This window comes from Mauremys reevesii, linkage group 3, assembly GCF_016161935.1.
Source record: "Mauremys reevesii isolate NIE-2019 linkage group 3, ASM1616193v1, whole genome shotgun sequence".
NCBI classification, from domain to species: domain Eukaryota; kingdom Metazoa; phylum Chordata; order Testudines; family Geoemydidae; genus Mauremys; species Mauremys reevesii.
In genome coordinates this window covers 141,629,483-141,652,489 of record NC_052625.1, presented here as the reverse complement: position 1 = coordinate 141,652,489, position 23,007 = coordinate 141,629,483, and the positions used below count along the sequence as shown (strand labels likewise).

Genomic DNA, 23,007 nt, shown 5'->3' with positions numbered 1-23,007 from the left:
AAACTTATGTTGGACAGTCTTCCAACATTCTTGTTTTATAGTTCTTTAAGGTCTTTCACTTACTCCTCACATTCCTGAAACTAATTATTTTACTTAAACATTCAATTCCTTTTATGCTGATATTTTCTAATTTAGTTTATTAGGGTTACAATCTTAGCAAACTTCCTTATTTTCGTTCTTCTTTATTGTACTGATGAACCTATTAATGTATGATTGTACTTTGAACCTTCTTCTTAAACACATATCCCAGTGTCTTCCTTAGGAGCAGCAGCTGCTCCCATTTTTCTGTAGTGTTCTCTTTTTAAAGTCTGTCAGATGATAATCCAGTTGAGTGCAATTAAAACTGAACAACGTTCCACTCTTGTCATTTTAATGTAGACTTTTATAACCCACTTGCTGGGAAAAGCAATTTTCCTAATTTAAAAAATCTTATTTTAAAGTCAGCTCTTACTTTCCTTCTCTCCTATCCCCCAAAACTGTACATCATTTCTGCATCTTACTAATTAAAACTTTCCTGTTCCCTGTAGCCATCAGGGGACCTGTCCCCAGTTGAACTGTAGATTTGCTTCTGATGAATACTGTGTTAAACACTGCTTATATGGGTTAGGGATTAGTAATGTAGTAAAATAAGTGATATCTGAAAGACTGAGACATTTGTTCCCAGTTTATAGGCAGTAAGGGATTGGCTATCACATATGTTAACTCGAGTCACTTGTTGTGACTAGGGTTGCCACCCATCCGGTTTAAACCTGGGCAGTCCAGATTTCTGCTTATGTGTCTGGGTGCCATTGGACAAGCCACAATGTCTTTTTTTTAATCTGTGGCAACCCTAAGCAGAAGGAAGGAGGCAGTGTAGCAGCAGCAGCCGCCATCCCTGCCTCCGGTGCTAGGCTGCTTGTGTGGCTTGCGACGGCACGTGGCATGCAGGGGCGGGGCCTTGGGGGAAGAGGTGGAGAAGGGGTGAGGTCTCAAGGGAAGAGGTGGGCCAGGGACAGGGCCTCAGGGGTCCAGTTACAGCCATTAGAAAGGTGGCAATGCTAGATGTGACATATCTGTCATTCTTTCAAAGGGGAGCTGCTGACATAATCATCAGTATTCTAATGCTTATTTCTATTGCAAGACTTTACCACTGTCTTTATAATGATTTATAGCACATTTGCAATATAGTGTGTTATTGGAAGGGTGTTTAAGGGGATGAGTTAGTAGTGGAATTGAAAGTCCTCCATGGTTGTCCCGTGGAAAAGACAGAAGCAAAAAACTGATTAAGCTCTACTGTAGAATTGTAATGCAGAGCTGGATCAGAGTTTGCAAGAAGCAGAGCTTCTTGAAATTTTTTTTTACTGTATTATTTTATTGTATTATTGCAACAAGGTGTTGTCTCAAGGATGGTACCAATAAATCCAAATGCAGCAGAAAGCAGCAGGGGAAGGAGGCAGTTGCAACACACACACAAAATAAGGGAAGTCCTGTTATAAAATGAACATGTAAAGGTTTGTAGTAGTTTGCAGCTTTAAACAGTAGGCTTCCCAGACAGAGGTGTGAACAGACCAATATGAAGAAAAGAAATGCCGGGGGTAAGTTTTGATGAATACTATGTATTAACCAGTGATCTACAAAAATCAGTATTTTCTCTTCATTCACAGCATGGCCGTACCCCTCTACATCTTGCTGCCTACAAAGGGCATCTCCGTGTTGTGCAGATTTTGCTGAAGGCAGGCTGTGACCTGGACATTCAGGATGATGTAAGTAGATGCAACCATTCTTATACCAAGGGGCCTGCTCTTCCAATCAATGACTCAGTTTCTGAACAGAGCTAGCGTTTTGCTTCTTAAAGGTGGGGTGAAATTAGAACAGAATCAGTCTCCCACCTTTGAAGCTTGACAAGTAAAACTGTATCAGAGTCATAGTAAAATGTAGTGTTACAGATAAGTAGCTTGGTCTTTATTTTCAAGCTGTAGCAGAGCATTAAAAGATGCCTTTCTACTCCAGGCCTGAGTGAGTAGTAATAGAGGATGTTGCCTGCCATTTGATACATACATGGAAATACGAGCTCATTTGTGCCATACAGGAGCCCCATTGAAACACTTTACATGATATAATCTGCCAGGAATGTTTGCAACAGAGAGGACTTCAAAATGCAGAAGCTCTTCTCCAGAGAGCACAGGAAAATGAGCAATTGGCCTGAAGTAGTGTACAGTACCGCAGCAAATTGGCTACCAGTGTAATGCTTGCAGTATGAGTTATTCCCTGTCTCTCATAACCTGGGATGATAAATGAATAGTGTAAGTTATTTGTGATCATCCTTACAATTAGCAAATGATAGTTTTCAAAAAGTAAAAAGTAAATCATTGGTATTTCTCAGTTTTTCTATGAAAACAATGGTAATGCTAGAGCTGAATGCTAGGGAAAACGTTGCTTAGATGATGAGAGATTGGAATTATTTGCATCATCAATTTAGGTCTCTCACTCTGACAAAGGAGTTAGGCTGAATTGTTTTTAACAGATTGAAATAAACTTGTCCAGATTCATTGCTGAGTCCTGTTAACAGACTGTAATTTTGCCTCTGATTTTTTCTGTGGTGCTCCAGCTTGGGATAGGAGTAATGACCCTGCTCCCAGGAGTCTTAACATTGTTACTTGTGTCTCTGACCCAAGAGGTCTGTTCTACAAATGCTGCAGCACTTTGATGAAGATGGTGTAAGCCAACAGGAGAGAGCTCTCCTATCAGATTAGTTACTCCAGCTCCATGACAGGCAGTAGCTACATCGGTGGGGGAATCTCTCCCGCTGACGTAGCACTGTCTACATGGCAGGGGGAGGGAGAGAGGGGTGGAATTTAACATCAGTATAACTACATTGCTCAAGGGTGTGGATTTTTCATACCCCTGATCAATGTGGTTATCAGGGCCGGCTCCAGGCACCAGCATCCCAAGCAGGTGCTTGGGGTGGCAATCTGCAAGGGGCGGCAGTCTGTGTGTTTTTGCCCCCAAGCAGCACACTGAATTGCCGACGCGGATGGCGGGGGCAGTCCGTGTGCCGTTAGGGCGGCATGTGCGTTTCCGTGGTGGCAGCAATTCTGCGGCAGCTTCTATGTTCAGCTGTCCGCGGCGGCGCAGCTTATGTCTTCTGGCTGAAGACAGAAGCTGCCGCCGAATTGCTTCCGCCGCGGAAACGCGTGTGCCACCCTAACGGCACACAGACTGCCCCCACCGTCCGTGGTGGCAATTTGGCGCACTGCTTGGGGCGGCAAAAACAGTAGAGCTGGCCTTGGTGGTTATACTGAAGTGTAGACCTGACCTGAGCGGTGTCCGCACAGTTGCACTATTTAGGTTCTCTCACAGGCCATGTGCGATGGTGCTTAGAATGCAGGGCTAGGCATTAGGGGCCAGATTTTTAAAGGTGTTAGGTGCCTGAATATGCAGATAGACACCTAGTGTGATTTTTTTCAAAAGCACCGAGGTGCCTAACTTCCATTGGGTGCTTTTGAAACTTCCACCACACACCTGTCTGAATCTTTAGGTGCCTAAATATCTTGAAAAATCTCACCATTAGACAGCTGGGTTCTATTTCTAGCGGTCACTGACACTGAAATGTAGGGTAGTCTCTGGCAGGCTTGTAACCTTGATTTTTCTGCAACCACTATTGTACTAAGGGAGTTGCTCTTGAGTCAGTAATTCCATTTCCTAACCTCTCATTGCTACAGTTTGCGTCTCTGTAAAATAGGGCTAAGACCTGATATACAGATATATCGGGGGGCTTGATTAATTCATATTTGTCAAGTGTTTTCAGATCCTCTCCATGAATGGTGATGTGCACAGTTAGTGCAGAGTATTGTTGTTATAAAGAAATTACAGAAAATATATAAGTACAGTCAGCTTTCCTGTAAGTAAGGTAACTACTCTGAGAATCCAAGTTATGCCAATTATTTACCAGGCGGGATTTTAGGGGCGGGGGGGGGGGGAAATGAACTATTTTCTCAGTGGGACTGGCATTTTTTGAATGCTATCACAAAATCTGTGCTATTTGTACATCTAACATTGCATTCTGAAGAAACTGATAAAAGTAGGCATGCTGGGAAAATTGCAAATCTGAATTTATCATTACATCAGCCAAAGAGTGAATCTTACTCCTTTGCAGATATATTCAGTTCATTCACTTTTCCTGTAACTTTCACCAAGTCCTGGTTCACCACAGTGTGATGCTGTACCAAGCACTGTGACTAATTTTAACAACAAACTAGAAATGTGGTTATGTTGTAAAGCCTATGTTCATAGAATTGAATTCCATTTTTGGGTCCCCTTGTATTATACTGGATATCTCCTCTGGATATAATGAGAGCTCCAAGAATTGTTGTGCATTCTGAGTGGTGCTGTTTGGGTTTGTTTCTTAGGGAAAAGAGGGAAGGAGAATAAAACTCCCAACTTGGGGATTGTCACAGGACTGCCTGAGATGAAATGTGTTAGCTAAAATATGTCTGCTTTGCTTTCAGATGGTAAAAGAGCCTCCTACCTATAAATTCCCTTAGTACAATCCATTTTTGCACACTTGTTACTTGCATCACACAGAGATGTTTCTATTCCTTTTTAGACACTGTTACTGTGTGTCAGAAACTGAGGAATAAACCCTTTGTCCTGTTGGCACTGATGGATTTCAGCATCTAATATTGTCAATTAACATCCATTTCATTAATATTATTCATAAATATACAGTTAGATTTTTAAATTATGCATGGGGGAAATAATCAGATAATTTATTAAAAATATTTTAAATGTCTAATTTTCCATTTTTATGCAGAATTATTGTGATTACACATGCAAATTATTCTCCTGCAACTTTTAAAATCTGATCCATGTTCTATTTCATTTTTTAAAAAGACAGGGGGAATCCAACAACAAAATTTTAATTTTGAGCTGAATATCTATAGCTAATTCATAAATGCAAGAACTAACTTTTCATCTGCCGCATGGCGAATAGAAGTGGATAATTCTAAATGTTGTGGAGAGAGTAAAATACTAACTTCATGTTCTGCAGATGAAGTACTTTAAAACACTAAGAAACATGAGAAATTAGTTGAAGAATGACCTCCAGTGGCCTGGAGTGGGATTATTATGAATTTCAACCTGTGGAAACCAGCTCTGTAGAGTATGCAACTCCAGGAACTAATTCTTTCCTTCTCCCTGCCAATCCTGCAAACTCTTATTGGAATGCTAATACAATCTCTGATTGGTCAATGAGTATTCATACAGCACATACTTCAGAAATAGTCAAGGAGAAAGTTGCCCTGGTGAAAGGAATCAAGGAAGAAAAAGATGAGAAAAACCAGAGGAGAAAGGCTAGAAAGGAACCTAGAAGATCAGAAAGAGAGAAGGAGGTTAGAAATCTTGTGCATCAATCTTGCCTTGAGCTTCCCTCTGACATGGCTGCATGTAAAATCTTGGATTGGCAGTTTGGCATGTTAGAGTTCCTAAAACGGTGCATGCTTGCATGGCTGGGTTTCATTCTTGATGCTTTGCATAAAAATTATCTACCCCTCATTTGGCGTCCCACTGAAAGCTTTCTGATTATCTCAATGGAAAGTATGTCATTAAAAAAAATGAAACTTTACTTCTGGGAGCCCCATGTGAAAATCTAAGTTGAAGAAACTAACACAAATGGGCCATAACCCAAAGTTTAAAATTATTTCAACCAAAATGTAAATATGCAAAGTGCCTTCAGTAGTTCCAATAACTGACTTTAATTTCCTTTAGTTATGTTTATACTTTCTTGCCTTGATCATTTCTGCTGGCCTTTTATCACTATTGTCCAAGAGTAAAATGCTTATTATTGTGATTTCATGATGATTCTCTCTGTTTAGCAAGGGAGAAGAGAATAGCAAGTTCACATCAATGCTTGGAAGCCCTGAATGGCTGATTCAACTACTTTAGAATATTGAAATAGTCATATGTTATTAGGAGTCCTGTGCTCTTATTGATATCATTTTCCGTATTTTAAAAATTATGATTTTAATTAGTAATATGCTAAAGAAACATTACTGTTCACTCTTTGATTTCAAAGGTTAAAACTTCCCAAACTTAGTAGTTTTTCTCAGGACTGAAGATAATTATCTTGCTATTGATTTTTTTTTTTAATTCAGCACTCCTATGGCAGGATAATTTGTTCACAACAAATAATTTGACCCACTTGGGCAGTGAATGCTATAAATAGCAAGATAGAGTGGTAGGAGGAGGCAACAAGTGAGATTGGAAGGAGCATCCAATCTTTCATCCTTAAAGGAGATGATAGCATTGATGGAGGCAGTGAAGAAGAGAATGTGACTGTTGGGGTGCTGATAGATAAGGGAAGAAGTGAAATTCCTTGATTAGATCAAGCTGAAGCAACAGTGGGATTTACAAACTGAGTGCTCCGTTGCCTATCTTGCCTTCAGGGTCCAGTCTGGTAGCTGTGCTCTGAGCAGGGGCGGCTCTAGCAGTTTGGCCGCCCCAAGCACGGCGGCATGCTGCAGGGGGCGCGCTGCCAGTCGCCGGTCCCGCGACTCCGGGGGACCTCTTGCAGTCATGCCTGCGGGAGGTCCGCGGGAGCCACGGGACCAGCGGACCTCCCGCAGGCATGACTACGGAGGCTCCGCTGGTCCCGCGGCTCCGGTGGAGCATCCGCAGCCATGCCTGTGGGAGGTCTATCCAATCGCGGGACCAGCGCACCCTCCGCAGTCATGCTTGCGGGAGGTCCGCTGGTCCTGCGGCTCACGTGGACCTCCCGCAGGCATGACTGCGGAAGGTCCACCGGAGCCGCCTGCCGGCAAAAGGCCGCCCCAAGCGCGCGCTTGGCGTGCTGGGGTCTGGAGCCGGCCCTGGCTCTGAGCAAGGGTGGCCGCCTTTAGCCCAGTGGTTACGGCACTCATCCAGGATGTGGGAGATTCTGGTTTAAATCCCCCCTTTGCCTGACTGGAGCAGGGTCTTGAACTTGTGTCTTGGGTTTCCCACCTCCCAGGGCTCACTCAGTTTCTCGTTTTGGAAATGTTCCATTGTATATAAATACTTTAAATATTCCTTGAGGGTGTGGCAGGGGAAGAGACCAGTGGTTTGGGCTGTCCTCTGGGAGGTGCATGTGCAAGTCCCCTTCTCCAGTGAACATTTAATTATTTATACGAAGTGGAACAGCTTCAGCAGGAAAGGCTGAGAGACACTTGCCCCGGGATAACCCGTATCCCAGTGACTAGGGCACTCTCCTTGTAGAGAGGAGACTCAAGTTCAAGAGTAGGGATTTGAACCTGGTTCTCCAACATCCTGGCTGTGAGTTTTAGCCAGTGGACTAAAGGTTGCAAGGAGTGCACCACCTCCTCCTCGCGTTTTCATGAAAAAACACTAACCTGGCTTGGGAACACCAGAGGGTTCATGGCTGGGGATCCTGAGTGGAAATAGGTACCTCCCCCTGGTTTAACTACCTTTGAGGAATGGGGCTTAGGCCGCACCCCTTTCCCTGGCATTTCCTGGTGGCTGGCTTATGTAGCTCCCTCTTAGCATGCTGGCTGTTCTGAATCCCATTCTTAGGTGCCTAACTCTCTTCTTGCATTGTATAGGGAGCCTGGGTCCCAAACTCAGGGTTATGAATTCCACTAGGAGACAAGGCAGGGGTGATGGATCCTTCCTAAAAGCAGGATGGGGCCATGAGGCTCAGTCACCTCCAGGGCCCTGCCCCTGCCCCCTGCAGTCTCGCCCACCAGCTAAGCTGGAGTCCGGCTAGGGAGCCCAGGCCCCTCCACCTGCCCTGGATGAAGGGCCTGAGAGCAGCCCCCTGCCCTTGTTCCCACCCCCAGACCCTCATCCAGGGCACATGGAGGGTCCGCAGCTCCCCACTGTTGCCCGCGTGGCTCTTAGCATAACCTGGCTCCGGCTTCTGGCCTGGCCTGTGGGGGGCAGGGCCTCCGGCTGAAGAGCCACAGCCAGGCCACGGTAAGAGTCACCTGGGCAGCTTTGGGGAGCCGCAGACACCTCCACCTGCCCTGGGTGGGGGTCCAAGGAGTGGGAACATGGGCCGGGGGCTGCTCTCAGGCCACACCCCAGGCAGGTGGAGGATGCCCAGGCTCCCCAGGCCTCTGACCCAAGCCAGGCTCCAGCTTCTGGCCTGGCTGGGGGCAGGGCCCCAGGGGGAATAGGAGGGGGAGGGGGACGGGCCTGTGGCGAAAAGTGGACAGGCCAGATCCCTCCACTTTGACAAGGTGCCTAAATGTTAGGCCATGTCTACGCTACAGCAGCACAGATATGGTGCTGCAGCTGTGCTCCTGTAGCACCGTAATGTAGATGCTTCCTACATTGACGGACAGGGTTTCTCCATCACTGTAGGTAATCCACCTCTCTGAGAGGTAGTAGCTAGGTTAACGGAAGAATTCTTCCTCTGACCAACCTGCATGTATGGGTGTAGGTTGACCTCTGTCACACAGAGTGTGAAATTTTTCTCAGCCCTCAGCGATGTAGATAGGTCAATCTAATTTTTAGGTGCAGACCAGGCCTTCGGTGGTGCAATGCTCAGTCCCCTGGTGAATCTAGCTCCTAAGTGTTTCAGTTCAGGCAAATCTCCTCTCCATCATAGAGGTAAAGGTCACATCTGTATAACAGCACTGTTGTTCTTTTTTTCATTTTTACTGATCCTGTTGTCTGCAAACTCCCTTGTAAGCAAGTCACTTACAAACAAGATCATAAAGTGTTTGCTTCAGATTTATACACTTGATTGTCTGCAAAATCAATATGCACTATAGGTATTGTTTTTCTCACAATCTCCAGAACAGTATCCTGTGACACATTCTACAATGCACACTGTTAAAGGCAGGGCTCGAGCAAGTGCTGTTTGGAGCCAGAGCTATTTTTTAATAAAAGGAAGAGATAGGCAATGTGAAAAATATAAATGCAGAAAGAGAAATGTGAGTCAGTGATTACACTGCTTTGAAAGCTCAGACTCTGCACTTGCAGAGACAAGCTGATGCACAAAATAAAGCAACCAAACAAAAATTTGCAGTTGACCACATAAAGGCATCCTGATATTAGCTCGGTCCTAAAAGACAAAATAGTTTCACTAGAATTCTACAAATAGGGGGAGAGGCAGGTTAAAACAATATATGTAGTCAGTATAACATATATCTCTGAGGTGCTCAATAACTCAAGGAGAAGTCTCATACAATATCAAGGGTCCTGCGAATGACTGAGAACCTTTGAGTAAAATTAGTTTCTTTGTGCCTTTGAGCGGAATATGATTGGGGTCAAAGCGCTAACAGAATTTAATTCAAATCTGAGCAGACGTGGCACTTACGTTTCTGTGATCCAACCTTCAATGCCTTGCTCAGTGAGTACTCTGTGTTTGGAGAATGCTCTCACTACAGTACCTGGAGACAACCTAAGCAAGCTGGCCCATGTTGTCTGGTGGCAGAGTGGGGTGCTTGCAGAATGGCTTGCTCCCAAGCAGGCTCAGCTGCTGCAGCCGTGAAAAGTGAGGTTATCTGCTTTTCAGCTATTGGTTTATTTTTAATTAAAGTGAAATGTTCACAGAAGTAGCTGTTATCTCCCAAAAGCCAGTAAGTTAAATGTCTGTTTAATTAACTGCAATTACTTTAATTGGGTCAGGATAGAAATAAGAAAAAATAATGTAACAACAAAAATGAATTGAGTTAGCACTATGAGAAGATCCTTATTTAAAGCTACACTGGGTCAATTCCATTCTTGTCTCTCATTTGAACTCTGTCACACAGAATGTTTCAGACCTTTAAGATGGAGTAACCATACATAGTCACCACAGTTCTCACAGCTTCCTACACCACAGGCAAATGCTGTTTCACTGTATACTTTATTATCATGTCTTCCACAGTTTTGCCCTTGTAAACATGTCATAGCAATAGTAAATGGTGGATTTCTTTCTATTTTAATGCTAGGATAAACTGGTCTGTGCATAATTCATACTACTCAAATTAATAATATGCTGCATTAGCAATATCGGTGGCAGCCTAGAATGCTGTGACATTGTTGAATCCTCTCACGGACTGCAAGGCATCATGATCATCTAGCCCAGGGGTCGGCAACCTTTCAGAAGTGGTGTGCCAAGTCTTCATTTATTCACTCTAATTTAAGGTTTTGCGTGCCAGTAATACATTTTAATGTTTTTAGAAGATCTCTTTTATAAGTCTATAATATATAACTAAACTATTGTTGTCTGTAAAGTAAATAAGGTTTTTCAAATGTTTAAGAAGCTTCACTTAAAAATAAATTAAAATGCAGAGCCCCCCGGACTGGTGGCCAGGACCTGGGCAGTGTGAGTGCCACTGAAAATCAGCTTGCGTGCCGCCCTCGGCACACGTGCCATAGGTTGCCTACCCCTGACCATCTGCACATTGCAGGCCACAGAACCTCATCCGCCCACTCCTGAAATAGACCCATAACTTCTGGCTGAGTTACTGAAGTCCTCAAATCATGATTTAAAGACTTAAAGTTATAGAGAATTCACCATTTACTCTAGTTCAAACCAGCAAGTGACCCATGCCCCATGCTGCAGAGGAAGGCGAAACCCCCCAGGGTCTTTGCCAATCTGACCTGGAGAAAATTCCTTTCCGATCACAAATATGGCCCTGAGCATGTGATTGCTGCATAATAATAGTTGTCAATAAATGCATGACCCATACAATTGTAATGAGATATAGTCTTTTAGAGTTATTTCAGTTTAGGGGTTTTTGATTACTTTTTTTTATTTTGGCTTTAATTTAAGGAAAATATGGAAGAGTTCAGACATATTAAAAATACTCAGTGTTGCCAACTCTTGCGATACTTGGTGTTTTTCTTAAGGCCTCAGATCTTGGAGCCATGTAAATATATGAGAATCTTATCTTTTGTTTAAAAAAAAATCTAGCTTTCATAGTAGTGGAGAAAAGCTTGAAAACATGAGCCCTAAAGGCACAAAACACAGAAAAGAAATACAATTAACCCAAGTATCAGGGGGTAGCCGTGTTAGTCTGGATCAAAGAGTCCTGTGGCACCTTATAGACTAAGAGACGTCTATAAGGTGCCACAGGACTCTTTGCTGCTTTTACAATTAACCCAAAATGTATTATTTTAAAAATCAGCCTTGTGATTTTAAACCAATTTCATCTTTTATTGGGGGCATTTTTGAATGCTTGGGGTTGGTAATACTGCTGTAGAAATTAATAACGTCTTCAATCTCAGTAGAAAAAAACAGCCCCCTTAAGAGCAATTTATAATTCACTTGCCAGTTGTCTAGCACCCTCTGTATGGGAGCAAACTATTCAATTATTGAACTACCCCAATTATATTCAGTTATCTGGATCTAAATTCTTTTAGTCAGGTATGACAAAAACATGGTAATCTTCAGTTTTTAGTGTTTTATTAAAGTCTGTCATTATCTAGTTATTGATTGTATCAGACAAGTCATTTTTGTGATTATTACTTCTTGCTATCTCCAGACTTTCCCCTCTGTATACATTCCACATTTCCTCTATTCATGTGTTTTGACAAACACCATGTAGGTGAGCTGGACTGTACAGGATTCCCAGTCTGGGAAGCGAAAGGCTCTGATTGGTAATCAGAACCAGGTCTCCTGTATGGTCCTGTGGAAGTCATCTCTGTCTCACTGTGTAGCTCAGATCATGGAATTTGTTTTAGCGCCACAAACTCAAAATAGCTGCAGAGAATGAACAAACAAACATAAAGATAAGATTGTGGAAGACCAATATGATGAGATACAACTAAGCGATCTTAATTCTATGCCCTTTTCTTCCCTACAGATATTGTGGGTCCTTGGAAGTATGGAGCCAAAATTAATATGTTAAACTGGCTATCTATTAGTGCTGTAATAATTTTAAAACTAGGTGCTAAGTATCCCCCGTATTGCATCTGGGATAGTCTTCTGGTGAGAAGTTATAACAATGAGCTGTGGGTGTTTTCAGGAATTAAAGGTAGTAAACTGTTGGGTGCAATAGTAAACCATATAATGGTTCCATTACTCTTGGAAACCTTAATGATTGTAGTTTATTGGTATTGCTTTCAACAATAACCAGTATTTGAATGGTATGTGTGATGTAAATATAGTTACAGTATATGGGACGTGTATATGATATCTGTATAAAGTGTATATATATATATGTGAGTGTGTGTATTTATATGGATTCAAAATTAGGTGGGACAGGCGCTGATTAAAATAAATTGCTTCTTTTTGCAGGGTGATCAGACAGCCTTGCACCGGGCCACTGTTGTAGGAAATACAGATGTAATAGCAACTCTCATTCAAGAGGGGTGCCCTTTGGACAGACAAGACAAGGTAATGAGAAGACCTGTTGGATAATAACTGCACTAGACTGTAATATTAGCATTCTTTGGAATATGCTATTTAGAATTTATACTCTGGAGTAAACAATTTCATTTGAATTTAATAGCAGTTATGCAGATAAGAAACCCCACTTCCCTTTGGAAATATACTCCTGTTTTACTTACATTTGACATACTGGTAAATTGATAATCTCTGAGCCAGGAGTCTGACTTTCTCCTGATGATGGCAATATGATAAAGACCACAGGCTTCAAAGAAAACATTGGAAATCAGCCAGCTAGTGAGGAAGCATGTAGAACTACTAAGAAAACTTACTCCAATGAGGCCTGAGCAGTGCTATTTGTTAAGTAAAGATATGAACTGAATGTCTGTGAAGGAACCGTGTTGATCCCTCCTCAGAGGTACCATTACTCGTTGGCTCATTAGGCAGGGAATCATTTCTTTGTCATTTGCAACTGGAAGTGATTTAGTTGATATAGTCAGAGGTGCTGCTACCCAACTAAATAATATAGATGTGTCGATAGGGCAATAAAAAGTGGTGGGCTTGTTGCTTGGTAACATAATGTACCACTACCCAGTCAAGTTGACTCCCAATATATTGCTGGACTGATCAGCTAGAGCATCGAGTTAAATAGTACTCTGGGTGCAACAATACATAGGGTAGTGCTGCAATACTGATTCTCTAGGAAGTGCTTTGGACTGTAGAGAAAACATGAGCTAAGTAGGTCTCTACGCGAAAGCTCATATTCTACTTCAGATTTTATTTAATCCACATTTGAGATAAGGCTGCTAATAAAAGCAAATATCTACTACGTACACACACTCACACCCTTTCTCTGCTTAGGTCAGAAGCTGAGTTCCAGGCTGTACATTTTAGAGGGAGACACCCAAAACTATAAAGCAAAAGCCTTCCATGGGGTTTGCTTTACTAGCCACCTGTATGAAGTTTCGGGAGAGTCTTCTCCACAGCCCTTGAACTTCCTCGGTGTCTGCAGACCCAGCACCAAAATGAAAGCAAGAAGTATGATAGGACCCTTACCCGTCTCCGGGATGGTATTTGGATACCCTTTTCACTCCCAGATCTTACATTTGTGCTATAGGACAGAAGGCAAAAATATGTGCCCTGGTGAGAATTCACTGCATTTCTCAGCTATGCGGTGTAAAAACCCATTGCCATGTATATATGGGGAAGGAAAGCAAGCCAAAATAGGGAAAGAATGGGTTAAAGAATATTTAGATAAATTATATATATTCAAGTCAGCAGGCCTGGTGAAATTCATCCTAAGGTACTTAGGGAAATAGCTGAGGCAATCTCAGCACCATTAGTGATTATCTTTGAGAACTCATGGAGGACATCTGAGGTCCCAGAGGACTGGAGAAGAGGAAACATAGTACCTATGTTCCCCTAGCACAGGGGTGAGCAAACTACGGCCCGGGGGCCACATCTGGCCCGCTGGACCATCCTGCCCAGCCCCCAAGCACCTGGCCAAAGAGGCTAGCCCGCGGCCCCTCCCCTGCTGTCCCTCCTTTCCCGCAGCCTCAGCTCGCTTGCTCCACCGCAGGTGCGATGCTCTGGGCGGCGGGGCTGTGAGCTTCTGGGGCATCGCAGCTGCAGAGCCCAGCCTGACCCAGTCTCTGTGCTGCGTGGTGGCGGTGGAGTGGCCCGGCTCTAGCCGGGTGGCTTGGCTGTAGCGCCGCCAGCCACTGGTGCTCCAGGCAGCGTGTAAGGGGGCACAGAGCAGGGGGGGTACGATAGAGGGCAGGGGAGTTCAGGGTGGTGGTCAGGGGGGCGGGGATGTGGATGGTGGTCAGGGGGAAAACAGGGGGTTGAATGGGGGCAGGGGTCCTGGGGGGCAGTCAGGAAGGAAGGAGGGTTGGATGGGGCAGCAGGGGGCAGTCAAGGGCAGGGGTTCTGAGGGTGGTCAGGGGACAGGGAGAAGGGGTAGTTGGATGGGGCAGGGGTCCCGGGGGGGGCACCAGGAATGAGAGGAGGGGTTGGATGGGGTGGCAGGGGTCGGGGGACAGTCAGGGGACAGAGAGCGAGGGAGTGTTGATGGGGCAGGGGTCCCAGAGGGGCCGTCAGGGAACGGGGGGGTGGGGCCACAACCCCCTCCCCTAACCGGCCCTCCATACAATTTACGAAACCCGATGCGGCCCTCAGGCCAAAAAGTTTGCCCGCCCCTGCCCTAGCATTAAAAAGAGGAACAAAGAGGACCCAAGGAATTACAGACCAGTCAGCCTAACTTTGATACCTGGAAAGATACTGGAAAAAATTGTGAATCAGTTTGAAAGCACCTAGAGGATAATAGGGTTTAAGGAACAGTTATCAATGGTTTGCTGTCAAACTGGGAGAGCATATCTATTGGGGTCCCACAGGGGCCAGTTCTGGGTCTGGTATTAATCAATATTTTCATTAATGACTTGGATAATGAAGTAGAGAGTGTGCTTATAACATTTGCAGATGACACCAGGCTGGGAGGGGCAGAAAGCATTCTGGAGCAGAAGATTAGAATTGAAAACAACCTTGTCAAATTGGAGAATTGGTCTGAATTCAACAAGATGAAATTAAATAAAGACAAGTGCAAAGTACTACATGTAGGAATGAAAAACAACTATAAAATGGGGAATAACGAGTAGGCAGCAGTACTGCCTGAAAAGGACTTAGGGGTTATAGTGGATCACAAATTCAGTATGAGTCAACAGTGTGACGCAGTTGCAAAAAAAGGCTAAAATCATTCTGGGGTGTATTAACAGGAGTGTTGTATGTAAGACATGGGAGATAATAGTTCTGCTCTACTCAGCACTCGTGAGGCCTCACGTGGAGTAGTGTGTGCCGTACTTCAAGAAAGATGTGGACAAACTGGAGAGAATCTAGAGAACAAGAAAAATTATAAAAGGTTTAGAAAACCTGACCTATGAGGAAAGGTTAAAAAAATTGGGCATGTTTAGTCTTGAGAAAAGACTGAGGGTAAGGACCTAATAAGTCTTCAGATATTTTAAGAGCTGGTATAGAAATGATGGTGATCAGTTGTTCTCGATCTGCGTTGAAGGACTTAATATGCAGCAAGGGAGATTTAGGTTAGATATTAGAAAAAACTTTCTAACAGGCTTCCTAGGGAGGTTGTGTAATTTCCATTATTGGAGGCTTTTAAGAACAGATTGCACAACCTGTCAGGGATGATCTAGGTTTGCTTGGTCCTGTCTCAGTGCAGTGGGTTGCACTAGATAACCTCTCAAGGTCCCTTCCAGCCCTCCATTTCTATGATTCTATATAAACACCACCACAGTCATCAGCTAAACCATACTGTATGGAACTTCAGAGAGAATCCCCAGCACCTTTTGTTCCAAATACAGCTCACTAAAGGACAATTCTTGATTAGCTGTCACTGTCTTTAGGGCTTATAGTCTTTCTGCGACAGCAGCTGGAAGACAGGTCAATCACAAACACATGAACAGGTCTAATTCTAACCATTGAAAAGCAAACCATCTACATCATAGGCTGCAGTTCCCACCATCTCTCGCAGACAAAAGGATGCCAACAAAGAAAAGCAATGGAACACATACTGCACACACATGTCAGTATAATGTTATGCTTGGTTAGAAACTCAGGAGTTGGTGAAGTAGAGGCAGGGAGGGTTGAAAGTAGGCCCATGGAAGTTGTTTAAGTCTAGGTCTAGCATACATATGCCTATCCCCAAACAGAATTAGATAGCAAGAAAAGGGAAATGATTTTTAATGCCCAAACAGGGTTACAGCACCTACATTCTGAATGTAACATTCCTATATGTGTGGACACAACACCCTAAACTGCTGCTCTTGTGTGTGTGCTCTTCAGGATGGGAATACAGCGCTTCATGAAGCATGTTGGCATGGATTCAGTCAGTCTGCCAAACTGCTCGTTAAAGCAGGAGCTAATGTTCTTGCCAGAAACAAGGTGAGATGCATGTAGAAAGAGCTTTCAGTTCCGATGTAAAATGGCTGTTTCTCATTGGTGGTGATTTCTGGTAATGGCATTTCTTAACAGGTGGTGGTCCAGTTCCTAGTGGGATTGCTCATTCTCTTTGAATTAATTATGCCTGGATGATTCCACCAGAAACATTAGGAAATTGTTTTTTGACAGCTGACACAGGAGGAGCTCAGTAATACTTTGAATGATACATTAATTATGGCTGAAGAACACTGGAATTCTTATGGAAACCTCTATTGTGTCCTAATTTATATTGAGTGGATTCATTGTAACGGGCATGATTAAAATGAATATTAATTGAACTAATAGGGAAATAGCATTAAAACCCAATTTATCAGAAATTACAGTCAAATGAGCGCATAAACCACAAAAGAAGGAAAACAGTATATCTTTTGTTATAATGTTTCCATTAATGTACCAGGATTTAGTCTTGTTGAAAATTTGTGAGGAACTCTTAAGTGTCTCTCTCTTTGTATTATAATATCTTATGCGTAATGCAAGAGAACTGAATATATGACCCACCAGAATTGCAAACAAGCTATTTTATAACACAAACATAGGGTACCAATTGAGGACTGTAAAATTATGTTCTAAATTGGTGCAATATACCATGGCATAAACAATTTTACTAAGATCAAAATGAAATACCCTTGGGAGATTTTTTTTTCCCACCCACTAGTCAAAAGGTTAATGGAATAATCTGAAAAACAGCGAGGTGCAATATACGTTAAATTAGGGTTTGGACTGTTCAGCCAGTTGAGCAGTCAGGTTACATGGACATCACTATGTGTTGTTACAGGCAACAGGAATTTAGAGCTACTATACTTATTGTATCTTGTAATTTTCCTTTAAAAATGCTCCATACAATTGCAGTAAACATGTCTATAAAACTATTAAATGAGCCAACGGTTCAAAAGAACGACAGTCTGTAAAACTAAACTATCCAATGAATACTAACAGAGAAAAGAGAAGAAAGGACACATGGGTATAAAAATGAATATGAGTAAAACTATATACTGTATTGACATAGGACAGGAACAGCCCCCATATGCAATCAGACTGTTTATGGTTACTTTGCAATTTGTAAACAAAATAATCTTATGATGCTGTTTCACTTGATTTATAGCATCCTTTCTTTTATATTAGGCTTTGAGTTTGATTTCCAGATGCTCATCTTTATGTATATTAGACATTCTTTAGATAACTCACATAGTTACAAATATCAGGCAACAGAACTTTTTCCAACATCCAGAACCATCAAAGTGTGAGTGTGTGTGTGTTAATATAAGAATTGCTACTCTGTTTACTTGGGCGCTATGTGCATTAGAAAATTTTAACTAAAAGGGTGAATGCTGCATAAAAGCTATGAATGATGCATAAACTGTAAGACATTCTGAGACAGACCTCTCTTAAAAAGTGTATGAATACAGTAGATTGGCAAAGGCACTCTGTTAGAACCCAAAATGTAGCATGTCACTGTTCAAACACGCACATGCCCTGCTTCTGCTTCCAATGGCAATGAAGAATTTTCCTAACTTTACTTAATAACTCAATCCTATTTTCACTTCATCAAAGCTGGCTTCTTTGGATGCTTCTCAACTTCTTATACTCCTGAAGATTCAACACAGTGGTTCTAACAGCATGACAAAATACAAAGCATAGCAGCAGTCAGGGTTTAGGCGCTGACAAGGTCCTGTTATAAACATTCATACTAGGAAAAATCAGATTGCCTGGCAGCCAGGACAACCTGACAAGTGATAATTACTTATTGCCAGTGTACAAGCTGCTGACCTACACCTGAGAATCCAGGGTGTCTTGACTGAATGACACAGTACCCTGTGGAGGAGAATGGATTTGGCCTCTAGGCTTAGTTAATTTATACAAGCCACCAAACAGCAGAAGAAATGGATTATTTGCCTACCCAGACTGCTACTTTGTTTAATTCCTTCTCATTGTTAGTTTCATTTCATGTTGCATTTCAGGATAAGAGCATGTGGCTAATTATATATGCGCTCTCCCTGTGGTATAGGATTGAACACAACTGCCATCCACTGATATTTACAAAGAGACAATGATTAGAGGCTAGCTTTCATTTCCGGCCTTAAGTGGGATGCACCAGTCAGTCCACCCAAGATTTTAAGTGCAAGTCAGGTTCAGATCAACAGCTTGCATTTGAGGGGAGGGACAATAATATCCATACAACACACATGATTTCTGAAAATACTCCTTTCTTGATCCAAAATGTTAGGACAGACATTTTCTTGTCTGGCAACCAAATTTGAGAGTCAGGTTGCTGTCTTCAAACAAGTTGGATTAACAAAAAATCCTTAGTCTGATAAACATTATTCTGTGAGATCAGTACTAGTGTTTTTACATCTGTGAACAGTCTGTACCTTTCTGTTCATATTTAGGAGGCTGGGAAATCAGAGGTGTCTTTTTCCAAATCAGTACAACTTGAGTCCAGTCCCTGTCACTGAAGTCAATGGGAGTTTTGCCATTCAGTAGGAGCAGGAGCCAGTTCCACTGTATGAGCTCTAAGCTCCCTGTGCTCCCTCTGTAATTTTTGTGACTTTCTACCAAAGTGCTGCAGCCTCATTTCTCTGCCTTGCTGCTCGAATTTACACTTCTAACAGCTAATAATGAAAGAACTGTACGGGCTCTTCAGAGAATAACCCAAGGGAAAAAAAATCTCTACATGTGACTTTGTTCAGAGAAAAAAAAATCTGTAATGCCTGCTACAGTTCAGAGACTTGTATTCAGAACTGCAGTACACAGTAATGTCAAATCAAAGACTTACGACTCCTCTAAGAGTTCTTCCAATTCAAAATGTGCAGGCGGTGACTGGTGTTTGAGCAGTAGGTGAGACATGAAAAGGAGGATAATTGGGAGGAGAATGAACAAGAAGCAGGGAGCCTGATAATGCCTAAAACCCTTTTACTTGAGATGATCACATTTTCAGATCCAAGCAAACCTGTTGCAGGCTCAATGACAAAGACCAGCAAACAAATATTCTAAGGACTTGTCTACATGTGTGCGTGGATGTGTGCTTTTGGATTAAGTTTGTGCATATTAACAGCTGTGGAATAACTATTCTGAAATAATTGCATCCATACGGTTAGCTTTTACTACACACTTCCCTCTTAATCAGTGTGCACATGCAGCACTGACTTCTTTTGAAATAAACTCTCAGCATATCAAGCAGGTATCCCATGGTGCTTTGTCCTGCTGCTGGGCTCTATGTATTCTGGGATTTTTCTGATGATGCATTATAGGATACCTACCTGAAGCCACTAGAATTCTGTGACTTGGGGTTCACAGCAGCAAATTTCCAGGATTCCTTTCTTTGTATCCCAGGGTTCATATGTCTTTTGCAAGTTAGCCCATTTTCAAACTGCTGTCAGCCAGCACAGAGTGAAGCAATGCAGTCAGGGATACCATTGGAGGGACTGAAAAATTAATCTAGAATACAGATGTGTCCACACAAACCTTCTTCTGCACTAACTTACTCCAAAATGAACTCAAGCCACTTTCAAAGTGGATTGTCCAATTTTCACTAACTAGCCAGTTAATTTGGAAGAATTGTATCATGTGGACACAGCCCATTTTATTGAAAACAAACAAACAAAAAATTGTGGTTAGTATGAAATAACCCTGCCTCACTGGTGTAGACAAACCCTAAACTCTCAGGCCCCTCAGCCCTTCAGAAGAATAAATGCACAAACTTTTCCACATGGGAACTTCCACCTGTAACAAAACTCATCTTTGCTTTTCTCTGGACCCTTAGTAACTCACCAAGTTCTTTTCCTATTTCTGTCTGAAGACTTTCATTCATTGTAAACATACAAGCTCTCTATAGCCTAAAACCACCACTCTGCCCCCATTATATATACACGTGTTGATTTCCATAACTACCCTAATAGACTGGAAATAGCTTTTACCTAACAGACCACAGGACTTCAAACATACTTTCCTTCAGGAATTAAAGTACAAAGCCATGGAGCAGCATGTTTCTTTGTGCAAAGAAACAGGAATTACATTTATAAGACAGATGGAACCATGTGCAAATTTACTCACACTGTACCCACAAACATGCTCATATATGCATATGTGAGCTGACAGCCCCCTCCTGGTGTAAACAGGAGAGCAGGGCATTCCATGAGAGATCCTGGGGTCTAGGATCTAGGGTTCCACCTTTATTTTGTCAGAGCACGAATGTGGAGACCTCCAGGACATGGTGCTGTAAGATGCATCTGCTTTCCCTAGTTAGGACTGGGAAGCAGATAGGAAGGGAATCTGCTTTGAGCCTGAGAAGGGAATTTTTCTTTCAAGAGATCTTTTGTTCCATAGTTACATGTTTTAAATTCAAAATGTTACATTTTAGGTGATTGCAACAAATTAAGTGCATTGCTTTGGGAAAAATTCTAGGAAAATCAAGTGTCATCTAGGCAATGTAATTACCAGATATGAAAGAGAGGCTATGTACTGAGGATTAAGTCATGGGGAGTTTTATTTATTTAAATTAGGTGCTTTTAAAATATTAATTGAATTTGATGCTCCGCAGTAGTTGCTGGATTGATAATTTTGGAAATGGAAGTCTCCCATTTGCTCTCTGAACACTGGCAGTGACAGTGCAAAATTCCCCAAACTCCCAATATCTGCCTCTGCTGTGTCCTTGAGGAAACATCTCTGTGGCAGAGAGGGTAGCTCTGTTTCCATGCCCATTCAGGCAATAGCTAGTTTTTCGGTGAGAACACCAACAATATTTTTGAGTGGGTTTTGTGATGTGGCCTGGAACAAAGCTACAAATTCACTTTTCATAGGCGACTGATCAGAAGTCATTTACAGCTTTATAAGTTTAAAATCCTGCAATGAGACACACATTGTTTATTGAGATGGGGTGGTAGTGTTTGCTTGCTTTGTTTTTTGACTTATGTCAATTTTCTAAAGATGGCTTCTGTATTTTTCTGTCTCTTTCCTAAGGCAGGTAACACACCGCTGCACTTGGCCTGCCAAAATAGCCATTCCCAAAGTACTCGTGTTTTGTTAGTTGGAGGGTCTCGGGCAGATCTCAAAAATAATGTAAGCTTAAAAAATACATTTTTAAAAATGATTATTCTGTTTCAGCTTCTGGAAATACAGCTTTCAAAATATCAAACTTTGCCTTTCTGTTTGTTATGAGGATTGGGAGAAAAATAACAAAATGCCTAAACAGTGGGTTTTAAAAATGTTTTGTGATAAGACTTATAAAGGTGTTACTTACAACCGTTTTGAAGGGGGAGGGGGGCAGAAAAATTAAAGACGTATACATTGTTTTCTGCTGTTACATACACCTGAACACAAGCTTTTCTTGGTTGCTCATTTTGAAGACATAGGATGGTCCCTCCCGAATACTGTAATAGAAGTCTGCAGATGGAGGAGTCCTCCCCTGTGTTTGAAAAGTGGAAATCTTTAGAGGGTTCCGTAAGAATCCAAGGAAATTCTTCAGAGACACTCCTCTGGCTACGCATTGTGCGGGGGTCTATCAAACCAAAGAACTTCATATAGTTTTGAATTTTCAAACTGATTTCCTCTCTTTATTGGGGATCTGGCATAAAACAGGAACAAAAAAAAAATTGGAGCCAGATATACATGAGTTTAAACATAGCAAAGCCTGCAAAAGAGTACAGTATTCTAAATGCTTGAGGCCTTGCATTTTGCATCCATTATAGAATTTCCATAGCTTCCTTGAGATACATCCTCTGTGCTTCCCCATTGTACAACAACAGAAACAGTTATTTGGTTTCACTGGCTTTCCCTACAGATTCAGAGGTAAAATTAATATAAAGCAGCTAAGCCATTTGATCCCCAAAAAACAGTTAAGTAAAGATGCTTCTATATCATTCACATCTCCAGTTCAGCGTTAAATAGCTTATTTCATCCCCAAACACCCTGACAAGCATTAACTTTTCTATTGCGACCACATGCTTAGAGCTTTGTTTCTGTTTCCAGGCAGGAGATACCTGTTTGCACGTTGCTGCTCGTTATAATCACTTGCCCATCATTAGGGTACTCCTCAGTGCTTTCTGTTCTGTCCATGAAAAGAACCAGGTCAGTGCATGAACTATTCACTGCAGCCAGACACCCTTTTTATAAGGCTAACAACTGAAATGAGGGACCATTGATCACATGTGGGGCCCACTGTAAATACTCCCTTTTAATGTGCATTTTACTGTAATCTAAAGATGCCTGGGCTTCTAAGAATAGCCTTAAAGAAATGGTGTGCCCGTGGTTTATCATTTCAGAACATGTTGCTGCATTTACATTTCTAATTTATAACATTTTCTATTTATTATGCTGTATAGAAATATATTTCTGTTATTGTTTTTTTTTAAATGGGAAAGAAGTGAACTAGTGGTTAGAGCAGGAGTCACTAGACGTGATGACACTGGGCAAGACACTTCACCTTTGTGCCTCAGTTTACTCCTCAGTATAATAGGGATCATATTACCTGCCGTAGTGAGGCAGAACTGATTGTTTGTAAGGTGCTTTAGGAACTACATAAATGACATTTTTTATTAACAGTTTGTAGTATATTCTCTATTTGTCCGATCCTTATTGCTTTAGTGGGAAGCAAAAATGTGGAAAATTCAAGGAAAACTTGTGTTAAGTACAAAGGAATGATTAAGCTACATGAGGACTAACCATCCAGGTTTATTTTATAGGGGAAACAATTGAATGATGCGCCT

At 42.1% G+C, this 23,007-nt stretch overlaps 1 protein-coding gene across 4 annotated transcripts in view; it reads left to right on the top strand.

Annotated features, from left to right (window-relative positions):
* The window catches only part of ANKRD6 (ankyrin repeat domain 6), a 171,920-nt gene that overhangs the window by 135,518 nt on the left and 13,395 nt on the right, over positions 1-23,007 (top strand). For 2 of the 4 annotated variants that reach the window (XM_039531907.1, XM_039531908.1), the window contains 5 exons: positions 1,644-1,742; positions 12,209-12,307; positions 16,151-16,249; positions 21,263-21,361; positions 22,271-22,369. In XM_039531907.1, coding sequence (XP_039387841.1) covers positions 1,644-1,742; positions 12,209-12,307; positions 16,151-16,249; positions 21,263-21,361; positions 22,271-22,369 — 495 coding nt within the window. The remainder of the gene's footprint in view (positions 1-1,643; positions 1,743-12,208; positions 12,308-16,150; positions 16,250-21,262; positions 21,362-22,270; positions 22,370-23,007) is intronic. The other 2 variants (XM_039531910.1, XM_039531909.1) reach the window with 2 other exon arrangements.